The following is a 25,132-nucleotide window of genomic DNA, read 5'->3' on the forward strand; positions in this document are numbered from 1 at the left end:
ATCAAGCCTCCCTAGGACACAGAAGGGTGCAGTTAAAACACTCCGCTGATCTATTTACTTTTCAGCGCAATATTTTTCTTTATCGGAACGGGCACATTAACTGCGGCGATTCCCCCCAGCACCAAAACGTCCCCTCAAGCCCCGCAACCGCTCCCGACGCTGAGAGGGCCGACCCCGCCCGCCATGGCCGCCGGGCCGCGCGGTCACGTGCTCCAGGCCTTCCGCACACGTGACCTCCTCTCTGGCCGGGCGGAAGTGACGTCAGGGCGGTCGGTGCGCAGTTGTGCGGTGCGGCCGGCGCGGAGCGGCCGCCCCCTCCCGTCCCGTTTCGTCCCGTCCCGTGCCCGCGGGGCCGCGCACGCACGCACGCACCCACGCACGCAGGCGCGGGCACCCGCACGCACGGCCGCAGCCAGCGCCCGCCGCGCCGCCCGCACGCAGCGCCGCCGCTCACGGTGAGTGCGGACCGGGCCCGCCGGCGCGCCCGGGGCCGCGGGGGGACGCGGGGAGGGACGCCGGCCCCGCCGCCGTCCGCGCCGACCGCGCTGCGCCATCCCGGGACAGGTGCGGGCCGTGGGCCCGGGCCCCGGCCCCGCTGCGTCGCGGCCCGGCCGGCGGAGGGGAACTTGCGGCGCCGCCCGGGGCCGCGGGGCTCCGGCCGTAACAGGTACCTGCGCGGGGCCCTCGGCCTCCCGTGCCTCGGCCCCCGCGCCGAGCGGGGCGCGCTCGGGGCACGGCGGTGCCGCTCACTGATGGCAGCGCAGCATCGTCCGGGTGGGAACTTGGTGCGAATTGAGGGTGTCGTCATGAGGGCTCCGGCCGGCTGCATTCCCCAGTCCGCTGCATCGGCGGCCGCAGCTGCGTGCGAGAGCGGTGTGGGGGCCCTGTGTGCGGTCTGCCCCGTACCTTTGTGAGCCGCGGGCAGCGATCGAATCGCGCTTCTCGCTGGTCTCTGGTGAGGCAGAAAGGAAAAAGGTACAAACGGGGCGCGCAGTGCTTTTCTGCATCCTTTGGAGCCGTATAAACACCGGCCAAATGGTGAAATGAGTGCTCTGAGAAAAGTAAAAAGTCAAGTATTCGCTGAAGGCGGACACCCAGCTCTCAGGGGCAGAAGGGCTGGACTTGATTTGTTCCTGAGTGGTGAATCTCAGTGTGCATGTTACCTGCTGTGACCAGACTTTCTGTCTGCTCTGATGTGATTTTGCTACAAGATGTGTAATTGTCAGTATCGTAGAACTTCCCGACTCGTAGAACGCACCCTTTTCCTGTGCTTTCAGGGTGGTAATTTCAGGCTCTTAACTCTGAGGTTGAAAAGGAGGAGGACTTAGGAGGCTTTTCAAAATTCTGTGTTCGTTTATGTTTGTGACATTTTCATGTTATTTTGGAAAGTAATAGGGAAAAAAATTAGAGATTAATGAAAAAAAAAAGCTTTGTAAGATTTTAGAAAGAAGCAGAGCTCTGGGGCTTAACTAAAAAGTGGTAAAGACAATTCCTTCATGTAGTGAGGTTATAGTCTTCCAATTTGATTTTTTTCTCTGTTTCGCATAGTTGATCAACGTCCCCTAAATTTGGCAGTAGAAGGGTTTCTGTGATTCTTACAGTAAGGACTTGGTGATTTGAGGACTTGTTTGAGATGAGAACACAAACAAATTCAAAGTTGTACAGGAGATGTGGGGTTTGACAACTTCTATCCCCTTGTTCCATAGCAACAACAGAAATTGCAGACTTTGAGAAATACTGTGCAGTTTGTTTAATGTTTCCATACATTAGAAGGGATTTTTTAAAGAAAAGAAGGTTTTGGTGATGTTCTGGGATATTTTGAAGACTAGAGCAATGCCACAATATACAAATAAAGTTGAATCACAAGCAGGAGCTTAGTATTATGGTTTTTGTGTAGGATTTCTTTATGTGAATGACATGAAACTGTTGAGTCTTTCCCAGCTAATCATGCTGTCTCTGTCCTTCCCTTACTAACACAGTGCAAGTAGTGTTGTTGTTAATGTGTATGTATTTTACATAGAAACAAAAAACCTAACAAACCCTTGGGTAGATCAGGCTTACAAGTGAGAGTTGTGTTCACTGGAAAGGATTAAAAAACCTAAACTGCTCCGTTCCTTTTTTAGCTTTAGGAAAAAAGAAGGCATGCACACAAAAAGTGGAGTGCTTGGAGGTGTCTTATTCACATCTTGTAACTCAAGCAGGGGAGGAAAGCTTGCATGGGAATGAGAGTTCCAGCTTTGTATTTTACTTTATGTGTGAACTTTGAGCAAAGTTGTTAACTGTGCTTTTCTAGGCTGTGGTTCTGCAGCCTCAGTCTGTCCTGTCACTGTCCAGTCCTGCTCCCTTCCTTGCATTGGAGCTGGTCTTGGCCAGCTGGGGATGTGTGTCAGTCCTCTCAAGCTGACAGATGGAAAATCAGCAATCCTTTATCTAAAAATCCTCCAACAGAACTCAGAATCTTGGCAGCCAGCTTTTCTGCTCTAGCCTGGTGAGGGTCACAGTGCAGGGATTGCTTGCCAGCTGCATGGCAGTTCCGTGTGAGCACTGATTCCAGCTGCCTGCAGTCCTTGGCTACCATAAACCCCTGCCCTTGCCTGAGCCGGCTTCTCCTCCTTCCTGGGAAAATTCAGTGACCTTTTTTAAGGTCTTTGGATGAATGGAAGAAGTACTACCTGCCCGTACCAGTACAGCATGGGATGCCTTGTCTGGATCTTTATAATATGAGCCCACTTTCTTAAACTAATTATGAGAAAGGTCCTGTTATTTGGCCTTGGATTTGCATCCAATGGCCTGTTTGATGGGTGAAGTTTTAGGGGAACAAAGTGTAACTGAAACTTTAATTGTCAGTTATTTGAAGAGCTGAAGTGTCATGAACTGTTTTCTTTGTTACTTTGCAGTGGAAATTACTTCTTTTACATTAAGAGCTATCAGGTACTTAAGTATTTTACTTGTATTATGCTTTGACTGGAAGTCAAATGGGTAAAATGTAGAACACTATTTAGATGGTAAGTAACTTAGTAAGTGGAAACTGGGTCATTTGTACAATTTCATGGCAAATGGCATTCTGAAATTGTTCCAGAATGGATTAATGTTAAAGACTACAATAACATAGTATGTGTGAGTCTGCTTCAGATCCAAGAAGGAAAGCATTACTGGACCACAGTAGTGTTCCTTATCCAGGGTGTTTGGAGATTCTTCCCCAGCTCCTGTGATGGAATAGTCATAAAAAGAGCACTAAGTGGCATTCAGTAGATCTTATTCTGGTAGTGTTTCTGCACAGCTTTGAAAATCAGGAATATGAAAATACATGAGTTGCAAAGGATCGTGCAGCTTGTCTCACAGTGTTTGCATTGATCTGTGGCTTTTTACATTAATCTCTGTGAAACAATTTTTGAAAGCAGAGTTTCCTAGAAACATGCTCGTTCTAAGTGTAGCAGGAAAAGCTGTGTGCAAAACAGATCCAATTTGGAGTGCTAGAACTTCAGCATTAGCAGTGGCTGGCCTTTGTTCTCAGCTTCCCAAAACCTGGATTTAAGAGGAGCATGGTTGTGCTGGTATCTGTACCAAGATGAGATGTAACTGCCCTGATGAAAACCGATTTTGATTGCCTGGCTTTGGCAAGAGTGAAAGGTGAAGGTTTTGCACTTCCCAGCATCCTTGTGCAGGCTTTAATCAGAGCATCTTTAATAAGTATGATTGCCTTCATTTCAGCTGAAAGAGTAATTCATATACAGTTAGCTCTGCAATTTATATACAGATGATGCACTGTAGACACTTATTTGCATATCCATTAACATGAGAATGCTTTGGAGGGAATGCCAACAAAGCAGTTGAAAGACATGGTTTCTTTAGGTTCCCTTTCTACCAGTCCTCCCTAGTGTTTGATGTGGACTTGGAGCATTCCAGGGAAGTGGACTGCAAGGTTCCACATCTCAGTATAACAGATGCCCTTCCAAGTAAAATTATGGTAAAGAGTGGGATGATTGCAACCACTGGGTAATACTACATAATTATACATGTTGGGTCCTTCAGAGAAGACCTGAAAATATTTTTAATTAGAAGTGGTCTGGCGTTTTGTCTGTGTTATAGATTGCAAGCACTTTGTGTAGGCTGGTGGTTCTGACTTGTCTGTCAGTGGTGAAAGCAGGAATGGTGAAAGTATATCCCTGTCCCACCGAAGTTGAATTAATGTGTGTGTGTACACATGAAGTTGGAAGCATGGATTTATTTGAAGTGGAGGTGAACAGCTTGAACAGTATCATAGGGGCTTTTTCCTCAAGTGGAGTTCCTCTCTCTCTGTCTGTACTTCCTTTGAGATTAGGTCTGTGTTGTCTGACATTTTCTGTCCATTTTCTCTCCCTCTTCATTTTTGTGTGGCTTCTCTTGAAGTTAACTCCCACAGTGTGTGTACATGTAGTATCCTGCAGTCATTTTCTAGTAATATTTCTAATAGTTGGGAATTTTTAAATGTATTTTGCCTAAATATTCACAGAAGGCCCTTGCTGATTTTACACCTGACAGTTCTCTTTTTGTTCGCTGCCATTCGGAATGGTGAGAAGGTTCCAGAGTCTTTTCTCCTGATCGCTACAGGGATTGTAATGAGAAGCAGCACATTTGTAGGATATGAGGGTGTGGGAGAGCACTTAGTTGAGTGGAAAGGTTTATCCATCTTCTTAAGGATTTAACCCTATAACTGGGAAATGCTGAAACCAAAGTGAAGCTTGAGCCCCTAAGGATTTTGTAAATTTAGAGACAAAATGTGACAAAATCCACATTGAAAGAGGAGCAGAAGTGCACAGGAGGAGAAAGTGAAGGGAGGTATAAAGGGAACAGACTGAAAGTTTTCAAGTGAGAGTCGTACTTCAGAGAGAAGAATACACTGAAGAAAATATGGGAGAAAAGAGCAGCCTTGCTAAAAGAAAATGCTGGTCCAGCAAAATACACCTGTTGATTATGGCACAGAGTTAATGCTGCTAAAACTCCACAGGGCTTCAGTGGAATATAGCACTTCATACTTGAAGTATAGCTTGCTGTAGAATATTTTCAAAGAGATTTGTTTCAAATGGTGCTTGTTGTGGGGCAGGTGATTAAAACATGCTGCTCTGGGGAACTTAATGCATACTAAACGATGTAACTGGCAGCTTGTTTGGTTTGTAACTCAATGGATTCTGTTTTCCTGATGTGTGATCACGTGTGAACCTGAATGAAAAAGGCAATTCTATGTCAGTTAGTATTATTGGAAAGTGGGAGTGAAAGCCCAAGAAACTGGTGAATCTTGTAATTCCCTTATATTGACTTGGAGTATTTTGCGGAACCTGATTATAAACTTTGACAGCACTTAGTGACTCCTGATTTTTCAAAAATGGCTGTTTTATATCTGTCACATACTAGGTGCTGCTAATTCTCTTGGCACAGAGCTGGCTTCACTGTTCCTTTAAAAGGCAAACTATTTATGCTTTATAGAGTCACTTACCATTGGTTTATCAGTGCATCTGTACTGATAAACTCCACGTGGATTCCTTCTGTAACTAAGGTAGTGCATGTGTAGTTAAACTTCCTTGTTTCATAAACTTTATTTACAGAATTTAAACTGTATTTAACTAATTAACACCTAGTTGGTTTAAGTAAGACAGCATCTCCAGATGGAGAAGAGGAAGTTCAGGTGTCAGCTATTAGCAGTTAATAAGGAGGTCTGGTTTCATAGGGTGCCTCTCTGTCTTGGGTGCTTGCAGAAAGACTCATAGAATGTCCTGAGTTGGAAGGGCCACGCAGGACAATCAGTCCAGCTCCTGGCCCTGCACAGCACCCCATGAATTCCATCATGTCCTGAGAGCATTGTCCAAACACTCCTTGAGCTGTGTCAGGCCTGGTGCTGTGAGCACTGCCCTGGGGAGCTTGTTCAGTGCTCAGCAACCCTCTGGGAAAAGAATTTTTTCAAATATACAACATAAACCTCCCCTGTGAAGTAGTAAATCTGTATATATATATGTGTATATCTATGTGCAGAAAATCAGATGATTGAAGATACTGGGCTTTAAATATGTGGATTTTTTTCTAAAAGACTGGAATAATAGTTGCGAACAATATTCCTGTATGAGGCACTTGAGAAGCATCTTCAATGCAATTTTATTTTCCTTGGTGTTTGCATACAACACTCTTTTTAGAAAGGGATTTGGTTTTATTCCTGTGGGTGATGCTGGCTGCAGGAGCCTGTCTTTTGTGTGAACCCATCATTCAGAAACAACTGGACATGACTGTCAGCTTGTCATAGGCTCTGAAAAACTTGGCAGGAAGTAAAACAAAGAAAGTGATGTGGACTGTCTGTCTGAATGCACAGAGTCTTTTGCCAGTTGCTTCTGTAGTAGTTGGATGTTTGATAATTTAGTGCTGGAATGCCAGGCTCGAAGCACCTGTAAGAATAGACCACAAGTATTTGCATCCCTTGGCTAGTGGCTTCAAGAAAGAAATGGGGAATAAAGCAAGGCTGATAGATGGCAGAGATGCTGAGTGATTGATAAATGGTGGAGAGATGCTGAGTGACTGACAGATGGCATGAGGAGAGGAGTCCAACACAGGAGGATCCCTGCAGTGGGTTTGGATCCTTGCACCACGGGGGAGTGAAAGTGTGCTCTGCAGCTGGGAATGTTTCATTCCTGAGACATTCTCTAGCTGATTGAGGGTTGGGATACTTTGAAACTTCTTCCTGCAGTGCTTCTTTCCTGCCAGCAGCTACAGCTTTAATATTGAGAAGTAGTGGAATTGCTGCTTTTTCCTTTGTTACATTTTCTCCCAAAACGTTTCTGCAGTTTCCAGTTTCATGTTAGTTGTTGCGATTTCAAGCTTTTCCTGTACTTAATTTCTGATTTTCTTTATTTCCTTACTCAGTTACTGAAATCATGAATCCTGTGTATAGCCCTGGATCTTCTGGGGTTCCCTATGCAAATGCCAAAGGAATTGGTTATCCAGGTAAGCAACTCCGTTTTCTGACGAGTCTCCGTTACACTGCTCTTTGCTTATGGTCAGGAGGAAATAGTCACTTATGAATGCCTTCGTGTAAATCTGTTTTGGGATTGGGAAGAGGTTGCTTTTAAACTTAAAAAGTGATATTTCAACAGTGATGTTATTTCTTCTGTTATATTTCTAACTTCAGTATCTCTTCCAATGCAGCTTATTTTAGGAGTTCTAATAATTACGCCCTGCAAGAAGAGGAGGCAGTCTATTTCTGCTGCTGCCAGTTGACTGGCACTGTTAACCTTTCTATCCTCTAATTCTTGTTCTTGCTGTCTGTTCTCTTACTGCCCAAAGCATGGCATCAAAGGTGGAACCAAGAAAATGGCCAAAAATGTTTTTGAAACAGAAATACATTTAGTTTCTTGTTTTATCTGCTTCTCATTGACTTAAAGTTTTTCATGAGGTTCCCCCTCCCCCAATACCCTGATGTATGTGCAAGGAGGCTTCATTTCTGATGTCTATATAGTCTAAAAGTTGGATGAGAAAATTTGGACAGAACTTTCCAGGAAGGCTGAAGAGAAGCTTGTGTGCCTCCGGGAGACATTTCAAGCAGCATATCTTGATGCTGTCTTTTTTTTCTGTTATCTCTGACAGAAGGGAGTTTCCATCCTGGGAGAGGCTCCAGGGTCTTTTCTGCTCAGCTTTGTGTTTCATAAGAAGTTAAACTTCTTTAGCTTTTACAGGGAGGCTGTTTTGTGATTTAGTTGGTGTCTGTGTTGGGAGGCAGAAATTATTCTGTGCTGCTACTGTTTATATTCTTGGTAGCTGTACTATATTTGCCTACTGGTATTTACCATTCTTAAATCTGTTTTTCACCTTGGGTAATGTTCTAGAATTCCTATTTTCCTGTTCTCTTTTTCTCTGTTCCTCCTTCTAAATAAACAAATTCTCTTTATTGGCTTGATTGTCTCAAAAGCATTTCAATTTTATTTTTTGCTTTTCACGTTCCTCGAACTAGTGTACCTTCCTTGATGTCTACAGTATTTTTAAGGAAACACAAAATGTGTCAAAATGTTTTAAAGTCTGTTGAGTGACTGTGCAGTAATAAATTGTAAAGCTTGACACTGTTACCATAAGTCCTGCAGGATGGTTTTACTCTTGAGTTATAAAGGCTGTCATAATCTTATTATAAGGCAAGTAGCAGAGGCTTACTAATTAATATAATGTATGGCACAGTTATTTCTGTATTTATAATAGATAGCTTTTTCCAGCCTTTCTTTTCCTTTAGATAAAGATTATTGTGGATTATTTGAATTTAACTTCATATCTTTAGCTCTATTTGTTATCTAAACTCAGATTTATATTAATTGTGTTTTGATTTGTACTTTTAAGCATCTATGTATTGCATTGAGGCACTTGTCTATACCAAACTAAGTTGTACCTTAATTTATTTGGGAAAAAATAGTATTGTAGATTCATAAATAGCAGTTTAAACAACATTGCAATCTCTAATCTTTTATTTTACTATTATATATACTAGACTGTAGATTAAATTATGTTAGTACTTTATATTTGCCATTATGCAGAACTAAAATACATGGATTTGAACTGGAATTGTTACAGTAGTGCCTTAAATGTCGTGGTACAACGTGGTTACTTACAATTCTCCCTTGCAGCAGTCAGTTGGTCATTTCACACAATTGTGGCCCTTACATTCAACTTAGTCAATAATATGTTACACCATTAGATAGTTTGCTGAGATGCATGCTCCAGACTTTAAGGTTGTGGGATAAATAAAAAGCACATTGTGCAAAATGAAAAGTAGACTTGCATTTTAGGGTTTTTTTTTTAAAAATATTGCATGACTAAGTCCCCCTTCTTTGCTTCCCATAATGTAAAAGCTGCAGATTCTCCACTCAGAATCATTGCATTTACATGGGTTTCATGGTAATAGAAAGTGAGGAGCACAGGAGTAGGTGGAATGCATTATTGAAAGGCAATGTGTTTCTAAAGCTGTTGCATATTTAATAACTGTTTATATTATACTACACCTATTTTAGGCTGTTGGACAGTTTTACAGTAGCAAGAAATCAATATTCAAACGTTCTCATATGGATGGAAGTACCTTGTAGAAGCTGCTTGTTGTAGTTACATTTTCCACAACTGACCTGTTTCTTGAGTAGCTCAGAGTGCTGCACAGTGCAGCTAAATCTGTGAAGAAAGGAAGCAAAATGTTTCCCACACACGCTATTGCAGGTGTGTCGTGTGTTTGAGTAAGGTAAAGCTGTACTAAAGCTTTCCACCAGCAGCTTGTGAGTTTGTACACTGAGGAGCTATTTACACTCTGAAAAGTTGTTACAACTTGGATATGTTATTTTTAACTTTGATTTTTAAGCCTAAGGCTTTTCTTAGTCTTCTCCATGCTGACCACCTAGTAGTAGTGCCAAGTGTAAGTCACTTGATATGTTTACAGAGTGCTCTACAAGATTGGGTTAGCATATATAGTCCTGAGCTAAGTAATTCTTATTGTTGGGAGTAATTGCTGAGGACTCTGGGATTCATAGTGAAATAAAAACTCTTCAGATTTGAACAGCAGTTTGAAACTAAGCTCTGACAGTGGGTATGCAAATATTAATTGCCTTTTATCTGAAGGAGCTGAAATCTTTTTATGTTGAGAACAGAATGTGGTAGTAACTTCATCTTTCTGAATACAGACATTACTTGGTTTTACAGATTTGAATAATGTAAATAGGTTCTTGGGAAAACTAATACCTGTGATTAATTCAGAAATTTCACTTAATCTGAACAAGTTTTGTGTCTTTCAGGTAACAAGCTTTTGCTAGTGCTGTGTTGTGCCTGCACTGGAGTATATCAGTGTTCTATGGTGCAGAAGTGTTTCACTGTCACTTTGCCAGTGCCTCTGTGAATCACTCGTTGCTGTTGTCGCAGCCTGTGTCGGAAACTGGGGAGCTTGTTTGATACTGAGTGTAGTAGCAAATATGTGTCAAATTCAGCAAGCAGTTTGGACTGCTACTGCTTTGTGCTTTCTACTTGAGATACCTCTGATCTGGAGAGTCAGTCTAACTACTCAGGACTAATTTCAGTGAAGAAGTCCATTCAGCTAAGTACTGTATGAGATGCCTTTGCAGGGCTACCTAAAAACAGAGGCCAGACAAAATTAAGGGAAAAAAGCAGATATATTTAATGAAGAGCCTTCAAGTACATTTTGGGCAGACAAGCCTTCTTAGGTACTACACCCAAAATGGATGACAGGTCACAGGTTTTCACACTTATAAAAGTTTGGTCCATTTGCATATTAGGGTTTAATCTTCCAATTACAGCTTCAGATAATGCAGTCATTTACTCCCAAGTTTTCTCCCCCCAGCTCCCTTTTGTTTTACATTTCTCAAGGCCTGAGACAGTGAGGTGTCCTTGACTGCCAGGCCTGGGGAGGAATTGTGTCTGACCAGAATGGGAAAGCAGCAGCTCACACTGTGTATGGAGTTTAGAGTTACACACTAAAGAATTACAGGATTACAAATATATGAAAAATAGAAAAGCTAAAATGCTAATGCATCATTTGTACATCACATGGCGGGGAGGAGTGCAGGACAGCTACACAAAACTTTGTTTTCCAACTAACTAAAAGAGTTACTTGGCCAACGGAGATGGCTGGAAGAGGGGTGTAAGAGAATGGACTTGTGAAATCATAGCTGTTCTCTTCACTTGGCACTCATCTTCAGGGGGCTTGGGGAAAGAGGATTGCAGTATTTGAGGAGGTGTGATTGAAGGCTGTTTGCTTGCCTCAGTTAAAGCATGTGCAGTGAGAACTTTGAGCGTGAAATCAATCTGGAAAATAACTGTGGTGTGTTCTTCTTTGTAGCTGGCTTCCCAATGGGCTATGCAGCGGCTGCTCCTGCCTATTCTCCCAACATGTATCCTGGAGCCAATCCCACGTTCCAGACAGGTACGTGCAGTTGGGCTGCCAGAGCACAGACCTGACCTTTGCAAGTGGTTCGGAACAGGAGTGACAAAAAGAGGCTCACCATAGCACTTGTACTCAGGGATAAGTTTTACATTACCTTGAACATGGCTCATAAGGAATCATCTGAAGAATTCAAAATATTATAATCTTAAGTTTTGCTGCATGCACCTTCCAAGAAAGGAACAGCTGAGGTTATGGCTGGTTTTTCTGTCTTTCTGGATGATCCTTGAGGTTTGCATTGCATTTCCCTTCACTGCTTCCTTCATGGTTCTGCTCGTTTTGCGTCCTTCTGATCATTTCCTGATTCCTGTTTTTTCTTCTGTTATCCTCAAAATTATTCTTTTTCATCCATTTCTTAAATTGTGTCTTTCCAAGTTCAGCTTGCTGGCTTCTCTTTGCCCTTAAGATTGGCTTGCACAAGCTGGTGGTGTCTGGAAAGCCTGGTTGCTGGGTAAAACTGTCCGACCATTGTGGATGCAGTGGAAGGACTTGGGTTACTGCTCTTATGTGTGTCATTTAAGGAATGGAATGGGATGAGCCTAGGAAAAGGGAGGTTAAAAAAAAAGGCACTCGCCAAAGTTATTTTTGTGTAGTTCTGCTTTCACTAGGAGACCATGATTTTAATGTACTAATCCTTGAAACAAAACAGAAGCTGGGAGTATTTAGTTTCCACTTAAAGCAAGAACATGCACCTGATAAAACAGTATTCTCCCTGTGGTTATTTTGTATAGGAGGGCATTCCTTACTTTGCTTTGTTAATGTAGAGCTGGGCATCCTCAGAGTTCTTTCACTTCCATGTATTATGCCAGTTTTTCAGAGATACATGTGACACATAACCAAGTTTATCCCTGAATGTCCTTGTGCAATTTATGGCAGTAGGAAAAGATACTGCTTGAAATTGTGAAGCTTGCTTGGTATTGAAGTTCAGTGCTGATAATGGTTTGACTTCATTAACTACCAGGAGAGTCTTCAGGGTGTGGCAACAATTACTGAGGCAAAAGGTTCATCTAAAATGTTTGCCTGCAGAACCTGTTAAAAGTGTGTAGCTTTCCTTGGAGCTGTGGGGGATTCTGGTTGGTACAACCTCTGTCACTGCTCAGTTTGATGCTTAGAGGCAGAGTGAGTGCACACTCACACTTTGTCTTGTCTTTGGCCTTGAATCGAAAGTTTAATATTTAAAGTTCCAGAAACTAAATTAAAAAAAAAATTAAATCCCATTGCCACTGTGCCAGTATCATATCTGGGGATGCCAGCTTGCATCTGCACTGGATTGCTTCAGAGCTTACCCTGAGAGCCATGTTCAAGGGAGAGCAGTTCCCATCAGGTAGAGCTCTTAGCCTGGGGAGCAGATCCCCATGTGGGCTTTTATCATCAGCTTTATTTCTTTCAGGCTCTTCATTTTCACTGCCTCCTGTGCTGCCCTGCATATATCCTGCAGCTGTAGGCTTTGATCCTACAACTGAAAGGTAGCTCCAGTCTTAGTACAGGTTGCAATTTGCAAATCCTGCTGCAGGAAGCTGAGGCCAAGCTGCATGGAATCAATTTAAGAAATCATGGCAAAGATTCTTGACCTGTTAGACTTAACTATGTTGTAATACTAGTTTGTATTGATTAATCTTGGAATATATCTCATGCTGTATAGCGAAGTCAAAGAAAGAACCTCTTCACTTCTAAGAAAAAGCAATAAAGATGCATAAAAGTCGTATACTATCACTGAATGTCATTAGTTTTTTTAAAAACTAGTACTGTTAGTCTTTATTGCTGTTGAATAGTAAGTAAGCTTTTACTTCAGAGCTAAGAAAAGCTTTAATTTGTAGCTGCTCTTCAAGCTGTGAACAAAAGTTCAAAATGTACAGACCTCTAATTCAGGCAGATAACAACTTGGAGTACTTTGCCCTAACAGCTGGGAGGTTTTTTTATATCTTTTTTAACCTTTCTTATGTAACAGCTTGTTTGTAGAATCAAAGCTTTTGTAAAGTCATATTACGCAGCAGTATTTGAATCTGCTGTGCCACTGCTGTTACAAAAGGGTACCTTTTTACAGGTAACTGTCTTAAATTACAGTAGTTTTTACTTATCTTGTCGTTTGCTGTTCAGGTCTTTGCTCCATATTAGGGAGAAAAAAAGAAGTGGGATGGCAGAATACCTCTTGTGCAGATTTACCACTTTGCAAAAATGAAAGAGCAATTGCCTGTGCAGCTGCATCAGTGGGTTTTTAGAATGAAAGTGGGCTTCACTTAGGACATGGTTGTAGTGATTCTTCATGTTCAGCATTTTGTAGCTGGGGTTTTCACCACAAATAGCTCCCTATACTAATAGAAGTCACTTCCTCCACATGCAGGATCTCTAAAAGCAAGAGTTCAGAGTAAGTGCGGTGGTGCAGCTGTTTTAAAGGTAAAAATTGCATTAAAAAGAAACAGTGAACCTATTTCTTTGTTAGCTAAACAACTTTTAGTTTGAAGGGTGTCACGAAATTGCAAAGAAACCCAGACTTCTTCAAGAAGAATGAAGGTCATGTGTAATCATGCTGTTTGCACAGACTGATTTTTGACAGCACAAATGCCAGCATTCTCTCTGCTGTGCAACTTCAGGTCTGTTCTCCATATTGAAGTCAGCCCATTCCAGACAGTTTTTAAATTCATCCCAATCTTTACTTTGATAGTCTCATTTTTTTTCCCTGTAATTACCAAGTGTCTGTTCTTTCTTGCACTTCCCTGGTACTAATTTATTAAATTCCAACTAATTGCAAATTGTACCTGTGGATGTTGTGTCTCCCAGTGTGGTAGACCTGCATGAGATCCAAGATCTGTTCACAGCAGCACAGGCAAGGATCTTGATGCTTTCCCCACACTAGGTCATGTTGTTTGCTACCCTGAATGTTACTGCTGTTGGATGCTGCTGCTGAGGTGTTCATATTCCCACCCTGGCCATAGAATAATCTTGGGAGTGTACCATTCATAAGCATTATAAATATATATATATATAAATAAATAAATATATATATATATATATATATATATCACTGTCTCCTCCATGTGTCTTCAAGCCTTTGTTCTGATGAAGACTGGAGAAATTATGGAAAAGCTGTCTTTGGGCAGAGTCTGAACCAGCAGTTGCCATTTATCCCTGTAAATAATCAACAGTTCCAAACATTTACAGAGGTAGGCTGATTTTGGGGGCCTTGTAATAGGAATGCCAACCATTTTCTGATGGCATCTGAAGTCCTGCTGTAGTATAAAAACAATTCATGAGTGATGCTTAAGGATATGTCTATATACATAACACTCAAAAAGGTTTAAGGATCTCAGCGTGTCATCCAAGTCGAATTTGCAGTTGCACTGAACTTTGCAGTGTTTGTGTTTTAAAGGTACAGCATTTCTTGTTTATTTTAGCCAGTTAAGAAAATGCCAGAAAACAAATAGAAATAAGGATAAGTTGAAGTTGCAGATTTTGTCTCTGTTCTCTGAAAATCCCTCATGAGGTCTTTAGCTGATTCTTGCTTTTGAAATTCTTATCCTGTGCTGTATCATCTCCTACAGCAGGTTAGTTGACTGCTACTTTGTTTTGTCAGTATGTTTTGGGGGTGTGTTGAGAAATGACAGACACATGTGCCAAGTCCCCCTATGTAGGGGTGCTGCCTAATATGGCAAATCCTGGTATTTAATGTGTTATTATGAAAATGCTCTTTTTGCTCTATATCCATAGAACTGCAAAATAAATTGTGCCATTATGCAGTTACCTTTTCATGCTTAGTTGTCATAGTCAAATACTACATCCAGACAGTTGCCAGTATTAGGTAAATGACAGAACTTGTGCTTGGATATTGGAACTACTTTACCAAGTGCTCACATGAAGCTTATGAAGTTGGGAAATATGCAAATTGTTGCTCCTGACTTGAGGAAGCAGCGTGCTGCTGAATGTTTTAATGAAGATTTCCTTTTGTTTCAGGTTACACGCCAGGCACCCCATACAAAGTGTCCTGTTCACCCACCAGTGGGGCAGTGCCACCCTACTCATCGTCACCGAATCCCTACCAGACTGCTGTGTACCCAGTCCGAAGTGCCTACCCCCAGCAGAACCCATATGCACAGGTACGTGGGCACAGCCACAAAATGCCTCTGTGGGCATCTCTGTGAACCCTTAACTTTTCATCTCATGCACTTCTTTGTGCACAGAGAGAATTTTTAGCTGCATGCAGTAAGAATTCTTAATACAGTGATTTAGTGTGTGTGCAGTTTTACATCCTCTCTTGCATGACAGTTAGTCAGCACTTACTGGTAACGTGTTCACTCTTTGAACAGACATAAATTCAGCAGTTATCAAAACGTGCTGGATCCTGTAACTACCAATATCCTGATCTTTTGTTTTGTCAAAAATTGTCATGAATTTGTAATGAAGTTTGTTGTAATTTCAGAGATTTACTAAGTCTCATGCTAGGGATGGTGTTGAAAACTGTTACAAAGATTAGAATTCAGACACTTAATTTAGGGAAAAAATTGCCTTCTTTGCATAGTGGAAACTCACCTGGCATGTAAGCAGTAGCTGAAGAGGATTAATAAGCATGTAAAAAGTCTTATTCAGTCTGCTTAGTGTACTTGGATTTGCCAAAAACATTGGATTTTTATATTGAAGGCAACTGAATAAAAAGTTGTGAAAGAATGAGAAGTTCTGTCATGGATTAATATATGAAAAGGATCAAAAGGAAGGGAATGAATGACAAATGAGCCCTTATTGTCAAAGGTATAAAGAGTATCAACAAAGCTCCCTTCTTCACATGGTATCCTAAATGCCTTAAAAAGGGATAAAATGTTAAATTGGGAGCAAACACAATTGTAATATTTACAATAAATGTTTTGGCTTCTGCTCTGTAGATTCATTGCATTTAGAGTAATACTTTTATTTTATGATAAATGATAGCTTCTTTCACAAATGTATCTTCCCCAGCAGATACACTGTAATTACTTCACGCACTGCTTTTTATTTTCTCCAACAGCAAGGCACTTACTACACACAGCCTTTGTATGCAGCACCACCCCACGTAATCCACCACACCACAGTCGTGCAGCCCAATGGAATGCCAGCAACCATGTACCCTGCTCCGATCCCGCCGCCCCGAGGGAACGGGGTCACCATGGGCATGGTGGCTGGGACCACTATGGCAATGTCAGCAGGTGGGTGTGCTCACAACCGGGGCCTTTTCTCTGTGAAACCCTCCTTGGAGCCCGGGGGGAGGGAGGGGGGGCACAGCTGCATTACAAAATGTGATGCCTCAGGTGCACTTGACTGAATCACACAAGTGCCAGTTCAGAAGGACTTGTGCAGGTCGTGTGTCTTCTGAGTGAGTCCAGCTAAGTCAGGGTTTTTTCTTGTTCAGCAGTGAAGAGGATGGAGGTACCACATCCTTTTTTCAGAGTTAATGTTATGGGACAGCAGTTTTTCTTCATATCTGTAGAATATCCCTTACTCTTGCACCCTTTGTTTCTCCTCGTACCAGAGTCAAGAGCGTAACTTTCTCTTCCCAGTGCATTTCTCTATATCAGTTGAAAGCAGCAGCCTCTTAGAGCTGAGGAAATTGTGGTGTTCTGGGCTCAGCCCTCTTATCAGAACTTCCTTGTCTTGAGATATACCACCTCATGTGTTTGTACTGGTTACCTGCAGGTCCTCACTGTCATGGGAAATGGTTGGGCATGTCTTCTTCCTGTTGCCACGGTCTTTTGGTGGTAGTGTTTTGGAGAGTATGGTGTTTAACCAATAATTCAGTCTCATCTGTGAGTGTTTACTTGAGGGGGTGTCATGCTTTGTTACTCACTGGGTGTTAACTCACAAAGAAAAGTCCATGTTCGCTCAAGGGACATGAATTAAAAAATTAAAACACAAGAGCCGTAAGTTTGTTTTGAGATGCTGATTTCTGTCCTCTCAAAGTTAGAATTTAATTTGAGAAACCTCAAAACCAGAGGAGTTAGGTGTCACAGACTGAACTAACAGAGCTTCATTTGTGGGGAGAAAGCCTATCTATAATAATGCAAGCAGAAAGTAATTTATTCTAATTTTTCAGTCAAGTTATCTCTATCATCAGATAGGCACGTAAAGCCTGCTGTGGGGAGAGTTGCTTATGTTGCAGGGTTTCTGCTGGAGCTATTTTTGAGTAATGAATATCTTTGTATGCATTGGCCTAAACATCCACTGGGCTAAAATGGCCCCCTGGCATAAAGGTTTGAAGAAGACTGGGACTGGAGTGCAAAGTGATGCTGCTAATTTTGAAGATGAGCAAGTTGTAATTGTCTTTAAAATTACTTGTTTTTTCTGCCCCCTCCCTTTTTTCCTTCTCTCTACTAGAATTTGTGCTTACTGAAAACCATTCTCTTCATTTCAGGTACTTTGTTGACAACTCATTCCCCAACTCCAGTAGCCCCTCATCCAGTTACTATGCCCACGTATCGGGCTCCGGGAACACCAACCTATAGTTATGTGCCCCCACAGTGGTGATCATCCTGGCAGTCAGTGTAAGTTGCATTGAAAGCAGTTCACCTTTCTAACAAACAACAGCACTTCAGGTTCTTCTGGGGACATTTTGCACATAGTGAGCAATGGGGAGTGCTTCTACAGTATTCTAATTGAGCAGGAATACTTAAAATTCTTGCTGGGGTTTCTTGAGCAGTCTGTGTTCACGGTCATGAATCATTTTCATGATGCATGATTGTCAATTATGAGCCTTAAGTTGGCCTTATTAAAATACATCTGGATTCAATATATTCAGTATTTTGAAATCATTGGTAATTGCTATGTTCAGCAGTACGGTGATTCCTGAATGAATGTATTTGACTTTGGCTAAATATGTAGGCAAGGTGTTTTGCCTTGCTCAGAGAGTGAATATTCCTCACAAGCTGCTGAAAAAGATAATCTTGAGATAATTTCATATATTCCCTCTTTTTCAGGTAAGTATCAGTTCATACTTCATACAGTCATCATGGAAAACTTCTAGAGTGAACCAAGATTTAGATAACGGGTTTCAAGAAAAGGAGTTTAATTTGAAATCTGCTATAAAGTGGGATGGATTTTGGGGGTGTAATCTGTGTCAAACTGACACAAGGACTAATATTTTTGTGATAGCCACTTAATTTCTGATTTGTTTGTTTATTTTTAGCATAAGTTGAAAACAGCTTCTTTTGAAATAATGACTTGTCATTGTTTCTGGTCAGACTAGTCAGACCGACTGAACTTGAAATTTTCACTTTTAGCCCATTTAGTTTATGGCCAAAGTTAACTTGGTTTTAACTTTACCTAGATTTCTTTTTCAGCAGTTAGAAGTAGAGAGTTCTGAGATTGCAGGTGACTATTCCCTTTGAGCTAGTAATGTAGCAGCCATTTCTCATTTTTCTGTGATGCTGCACAGCTGTCTGCTGATCTGAAATGTTTCTCATGAAATATTTCAGCCAAGAGTCTCACATTACGTGAATATAAGAAGTGAAAATTATGCTGGAAATAAACTCATGACTGCTGGTAATTAAATTTAGCACCAAGTACCCTCTTAATATTTCATCTTCTACATTAAAAACAACGGTGGTGCTGACAGAAAGCTGGACTGGACACGACAAGGGCAAGTCCATGTAGTGTGTTCTCACCCCAGAATGTGTCAGGTGGCAGGATAAGTTCTAGGGTAACATTGTTTAACACTTAGCATTTGTTGGTGTATGTGATGCTTACAGTGTTAGTGGTGTTCTGCCACACTCAAATTGCAGCTAATTGTCACTGGTTTTTCACCTAATTGAGAGTATTTCCCACTCTTTTCCCCCTCTTAATATAGGTTTAAAGATGGGAGATATGCAATCAAGAAATTGAGGTTTAAAAGTTGGTGCTGAAGCCCTCATGCCTCCAACCAGGACTTTCCTTCTGAATGCTTTCAACACTTGGCTAAACACTACTAATTCCTGATCACTGAAGATTTTCCAGTGCTGCATATCTTACATCTTGGAACTCCAGCAGTTAGTCTTAAAGCAAATCCTGTTTTGTGGACTGTCTTGCAATTTTTTAGCTAATTATAATGATAAAAAGGGAGTATAAATTTATTCTGATCCATATCTAGTTGAATGCATGTTAAAACACAAAAACAAAGCTTGCTCAATCTACCTGCAGTGACTGATGCAAAAACCATCATATGCAAATCCAAAGGAACCGAAAAGTATTTTACAACTTGTATCACTAATGCACTGTTGTAATGTATGCAGGGTCTGACAAGGTAGAATCATGAAAAGTGAGTTTCTCTAGAATACCATAACATACATTAGATGAGTGCTTCGGCCTGTTTCAGGTTGATGGAGTTGCCAGTTTAAAAGGGGCATATTTTTAGGTGATGTGTTCTTTTCAAATTCAGCTAATAAATTGGAGTGACTGGAAAATGAGTCAGACAAGCTGTAGACATCCCGCACACCATTAGTTTACTTCATACCTTTTCATTTTAATTGTATGGAATCAGTGTTATACGGATGTTCTTAAGGATCAGAATGAAATGGCAAAGGTAATGCTGTGTGTGCCAGTAAATAAGGCAAACTTCATTGAGGCAAAACTGGCTCTTAGGAATAGTAGGAGGTGATATCACCTGCAGAATTAATGGCGTGTCCTGGGGAGATTTCTATCCAGTACTATCTTTCAGATAATGCAAGATGTGTCAAAGTGAGACTGCCACACAGACTGATAGAAAAACACTTCCTTTTAGTTCTCAGTTGAGCAAATTTGTGCTGTTTTTCCTAAAGAATGTTGTAGTCAGTTGAAAATGTATGTGCAGTTGATCCAGCTTGCTTTCCAGAAACTTAAGAAGTGCAAGGGCTTTCTGCAACAGAGTTCAGCTGCATGTTATTCTGAGGAAAGCTTGTGTGCCTGATGAGTGTGTTAAAGGGGAACAAATCATTTTAACACAATTTCCTTATTATCTACTTGCAGTATGGACTATGGATACTCTGTAGTAGGGCTGCCAGAATATAGAGGGTTTAAGTAGCAGTTTCGTTTTGGTTTTTTTTCATGAATATATTTGTAATTGAAGTAGGAGCCATTTGTTGGTTACAGCCTTTTGATGTGTTTTCTTAGTATTTTCTTATTTTCTTTTTTTTTTTACTTCCTAAATTGCACTTGGAAGCATGTAAAATAAGACTCGACTGCAGATTAGCATTTCATTGCAATGAGTCATTTGTGATATTCTTTCTTGCAACTTCAATTTTTAAAGTACCTCAAAGCAAATGCTGTGGGGATAAAGGGCTAGCCTTGGAACCCATTTGTATACCAAAATTGTTACGGGGGAGATTTTAAATTTTTAAATTTGAATATTGCACATTAAAACCGAGGTTCTTCTTAAACCTGCTTGATTTACAATTCCGGAAAGATGCAATTTTTTTTATACATTCTGCCTGCAATAAATGATGCAGTAAATGGATCTAAAATGTTGTTCCCTTTTAAGCATTTACACAGAGGTATATCAGGCTGTCTTGTTCTCATAGGTTAATAACTTCCATTCAGAATTAAATTTTTTGAAGTTGTGTATCTTAATTATGCTTTGTTTTGGGGTGTTCTGCTCCTGTACAGGTTTGGCAGCTGATCTGCGTTAGCATCAGTGCTGATTTAGTGCTGCCATCCCAGTACTCTGCCCTGGTGAGAGGCTTGTGTACCTTCATACCCCATTGGTGGTTAGAGCCTTCAGTAACTTTTTTTATTTTTTTTATTTTTTTTTTTTTACAGTAAGCACTCTCTGTATTTTGTACCCCCCCCCTTTTTTTTAATAAAGTTTAGGTTTATTTTGCATGAATCACTGTCAGTGGATGGCCCCCTTATTTCTAATGCCTTGAACATAACTATGTTGTTGGAATAAGTACTTTCAACCTTACTCATGAGCACTTAACTGCAGCTTAGGGATTTCCATATGTTTTTATATGGAGCAGAAAATTATCTAAGACAAACTTAGTTGAATCTGTACTGCTTTGTTCAGTGTGTGTAACAATTCCATTTGTGTGTTAGATTTGCAGCTGTGGTCAGTCAGGTGTGGCAGAGCACAGTGAGCACCAACGCAGGGCACTCTTCCTGAGCATGGCTCTAACCAGGAGCTGAGGGCTGGAGCAGTGCTCTGTTAGGGAGGAGCTGTGAGGGCCAGGCTGGAAGTTTTGCTGTCTCCTGTCTCATCACCATGAACTAAAGTCATAGGAGAGAACTTCCATGAATGCTGCAATAGAGAAATAGTTAAGGAATTAATATAACTTCCTATATATTTGCTCTGACTTCCTAAATGTCATCTTGGAATTGGTCTCCATGTAGTATTCCATAACACTTAGGCAGTCTCACTTATTTGAGCACTTTTTTTCCTAAGTTGCATTATGGGATTCATCCAGGAGGGAGAAACTGTACCTTTTTCAAAGGTACTGCACCTTCCAGTCCTGAGCGATTCTGATCCTACTGGGAGGCTGGAGCTTGTCTCCAGGAGTTGTTCTGAAAAGTAACCAAAAGCACAGTGCAGGGGGATGGGGGAATATGTGTATATATAACTATCTTAATGGTATTTTGTTGCAAATAGTAGAAAGCATGGATATAAAACTGCAGTGGGGGAAACTGTACATCATTAAATAGGCGTTTACACAGTGAGGGTCTTAAGAAACATTCTCTCCTGCTTTTTATATAACATTCCCTATTTAGAATTCCTTTATAAATGAAAACACAGTATGTGTTTGCACTAAAGCTCCTCAGCAAATGAAAAGAGCTAGTGCAGTAGAGACATTTCAGATCAAGCTTCTCTTTAAAAAAAGAAAACTTTTATGGCAGCTTTATGTGATTAAAAAAAAATAAATACTACTATAAACCTGGATCAGAAAATAACTGTTGCAGCAATAACAAAGAGAAGTCCAAGAATTTTTTTTAATTCAAATTTCAGGTGTTGCATCTAGACAAAGTATTTTTTAAAAACCAAGGTATTCCCTATGTCAGTAACAGCTGATGAAAATGTCTTTTAAATGTAGCAGCAGCGAAAGAAAAATGGCTAGTAATTGGCACCAAAAACACATAGCCCTAGTCAGTGTGGTGGTGGCTAACTAAACACTGGGAAGGAAAAGAGACAACCTACTACTAGATGTTGCTTATGCTGGTTGTAACCCCTCCTGTTTGGAGTTTCCAGGAGACATGCAGAAATGCTGCTCAAGAAAGCTTCGTTTTGAGTGTACTATGCAAGTTAAATGCTTAGATGCAGTGGTAGGTGAAAGAAGTCCTTTATTTTAGTTGAAGTTCTTCCTCTTATTGCTCCATCCACTGAAAAAGCTAACCACCACCCATCAGTACCACCGTGTCTTGGTGTTGTCAGGAGAGCTGATGGTACAGAGCTGTACACCAGGGTTCTCAGCACTGGCTGCTCTCCATGGAGTGTTCTGCCTTCACTGCTCCTTGGGTAGTTAGGCAAGAGCATTGGCTTGGAATCATTCCCCAGTGCTTCAGCACAGCGTTCCACACTGTTCATTTGTATTTTGCTCAAACAGGAAAGCACATCAGTCTGACACCACCACCTAACTCTGGGGTCAAACTCCTATCAGGAGTGGTAACTCCTGTGTGTGTGAAACCTCCCATCTTAGGAACGTGAGCAATAGTGATGCTTCAGCTGGAGCTCCAAACACAGGACAGAGCCTGCTCTGTGGCTGCCTGGGCTGTGTTTGTGCAGTCAGTGTTCCTTAGGAACAGCTCCAGTGTGCCCCAGCTCTGTCAGCCCAGGCAGGTTCCTCAGCCCTATGAGCCAGGCTTTGGGAAGGCTGTAAAAGACGTGGTGATTTCAGCTCACTCACGTTGTTCTCATTAAGAAGTGTCAGTTTATAATCCTGTGTTGTGTCAGTTCTAGGCTTCCTGCAGAGTCCCTCACAGGAGCAGGTGAAGTGCCCCAGGGCAGGAGCACCTGCAGCAGGGTCGGGCAGTTTGTGCAGGCTGGCCCAGAGTTGAGCTGGTTCCCATCTGCTGAGAGGACTCTGGGCAGTCTGGAGCCTCTGCCCAGGGTGCTGAGGGCAGGCAAGGTGTCCTGTAGGCACCAGAGAGGAGAGAGGAGCACTGGGGACAAGAAACCTTTTCTGGTGCAGGTTGCATATAACACTGAAACATCTGAATTTCACACATAGTAAGGGTCCATTTGTGATTTTTAAATCTGGACAATTTATGGGCCCTGAAGTTTCAACATCAAGAAAACGAACATGACTTTCCTAAACTGGTTGTGACTTTTGGGCACTTAGCAGGCAAACTGGGAAAGCTTTTTAGCTGGCTGCTGTACAGACTTGTTTTAAGTAGAAGGGATTTGTTAGTGGGTTTTTTTAATTGTAATGCTATTATTGGCTGCCCTCCTGTCTTAAGATCTAAAAAAGTGAGTGCATGCAACGGAAGTACAAGAGGCCCCAGTAATAGATCTCCATGTTTGTTATGAAATAGACACAGGTTTCCTTTTTATGACTTTTTTTAAAACTGTCTTAGGAACAGTTGTATTGGTACTTTTTTTTTTTAAGTTTAGGTCAATGTTGTCTTCCAGAATAAGTTAAGGCATCACTCACTCCTGCATTGAACTATCGCATCAACACAAAGAGTGGAGATTCCATTCTGAGCCAGTTCAATTGTGAAAATTCATACTTTTTTATTTTTTATGCAATTCAATGAGTAGATGAGCTCAAGTTTAAATTCTTAAAAGCACGTTTATTGTAACAAGAATTGTTATGTATTAATACTTCAGTTTTCAATAAAGATTGACTTGTGTTGCTTATTGTGTTTTCTTTCCTACTGTCTTTGGTGACATGCTTCCAGAAAACATTCTGTGCTGGAGAACAGTATGGTACATTTAAGCTCTTCAAGCTGATGAAATCTGGTGATTGATGGAAGCGAAGCAAAATGTTAAAATGGGATGAGTGACTTTTCTCAGTAAGGTTTCTTGATGCCTAACAGAACACAGTGGCAAAGGCTCCCCAGTGGAGAATCAGATGCCCTAAGTTGTCCTGAGAGTATGGTAATGATGTTCAACCCTGCCTTGTTCCCTTTTGAGACACTTCCTGGGGTATGAGAAGCTTTATTTTATAGCTTAAAACAAGGGAAATGGAACGGATGTAAAATTTGAATACTTCAGCATTTGCTTCATACAAAACCCGAGCTGTTTGATTGGAGAGGTGACAGCCCTGAGCAGAAAGCTGTTATAAATCAGTCCTGAGTGTTCCCCAGAAGGAAAAGAGCGGAGTAGGTGTGAAGTGTGGGTAATTATCCTATTTCTTTAGTGTGTGGGTGGTTGTAAAGCTCTGGGGGAACAACTAAGCTGCTTGAACTAACTGGCTATTTTCATTTATTGTAGGTCTCCAAAAATAACAAAAACTTACCGGGTAACCTTCTGAAAAAAAAGCCACACGTGGAAGAGGAAGGTGCAACGTGACTGCATCAATCTGCAGGAATAGTGTTTCATTGTCAGGATTATTGCTACAGGTAGTTTTAAGTAGTTGAGCTTCTGAAATTGTAGCTGGGCACAAGGGATGCCATGGACAGATTTTTTTCAGTGTGTTTTCCCTCAAGCTAATTGTTGGTCGGTTTTCCTGGGATTGCGTTCATGTTACAGGTAGATAGGTTTGGGAGTGTTTTTTGCAGAGCACTGCAGCTGATGAAAAATTCATAACCCTCAACCAGTGGGTTGCTGAAATTTGGGATGCTATAAAGGGAAAAGCTGTTCTTCAGAATGGTGCTGATCACTCTCAGGCTAGAGGGATTCTGATGTAGCTGCTCTCCTGGGAGTCTGCTGCTGTGAAACATGACCTCGTACTCTCTTCAGCACCTGTAAGGACGTGGTACTGAACTTTATGTATAGAGTTTCTTTCATGGTTCTAAATGTATCCATGGAACTGCCAAAATGGTTTGAGTTTTCCCTCTTGCCAGATTGATTTTGCAGTGTAATTATTGTGTGTTACCATCCCCTCACTGATGAGTGGCTGTTGGTTACTTGCTGTGGAAGTCAGATGTACTGCTAAGAGCTCCCTCAGTTAGGGGCAGCTTTGAACCCCTGAGAACAGCCAGAGCCCCTTCCAGGAAGGTATCTGCTCTGTTAGTCATTGGTAGAAATCAGGTAAGAAATTTTGAGTTTCAAGTTTTTGTAACTAATTATGGGCAAAACCAAAATTTGCTGTTTCTAACATCTTCCTTTAGATTCTGAATTCCGTGGCTTGCTGTAAA

At 41.3% G+C, this 25,132-nt stretch overlaps 1 protein-coding gene across 1 annotated transcript; it reads left to right on the forward strand.

The window, feature by feature from the left end:
- Positions 1-351: 351 nt before the first annotated feature.
- On the forward strand, positions 352-23,690 carry FAM168B (family with sequence similarity 168 member B). Its single transcript, XM_062499060.1, has 7 exons — positions 352-455; positions 6,886-6,966; positions 10,835-10,918; positions 14,885-15,027; positions 15,930-16,107; positions 17,310-17,439; positions 18,741-23,690. The coding sequence occupies exons 2-6, from the start codon at positions 6,897-6,899 to the stop codon at positions 17,420-17,422; spliced, it is 588 nt and encodes a 195-aa protein (XP_062355044.1). The 5' UTR covers positions 352-455; positions 6,886-6,896; the 3' UTR covers positions 17,423-17,439; positions 18,741-23,690.
- Positions 23,691-25,132: the final 1,442 nt, after the last annotated feature.

This window comes from Cinclus cinclus, chromosome 10, assembly GCF_963662255.1.
Source record: "Cinclus cinclus chromosome 10, bCinCin1.1, whole genome shotgun sequence".
Taxonomy (NCBI): domain Eukaryota; kingdom Metazoa; phylum Chordata; class Aves; order Passeriformes; family Cinclidae; genus Cinclus; species Cinclus cinclus.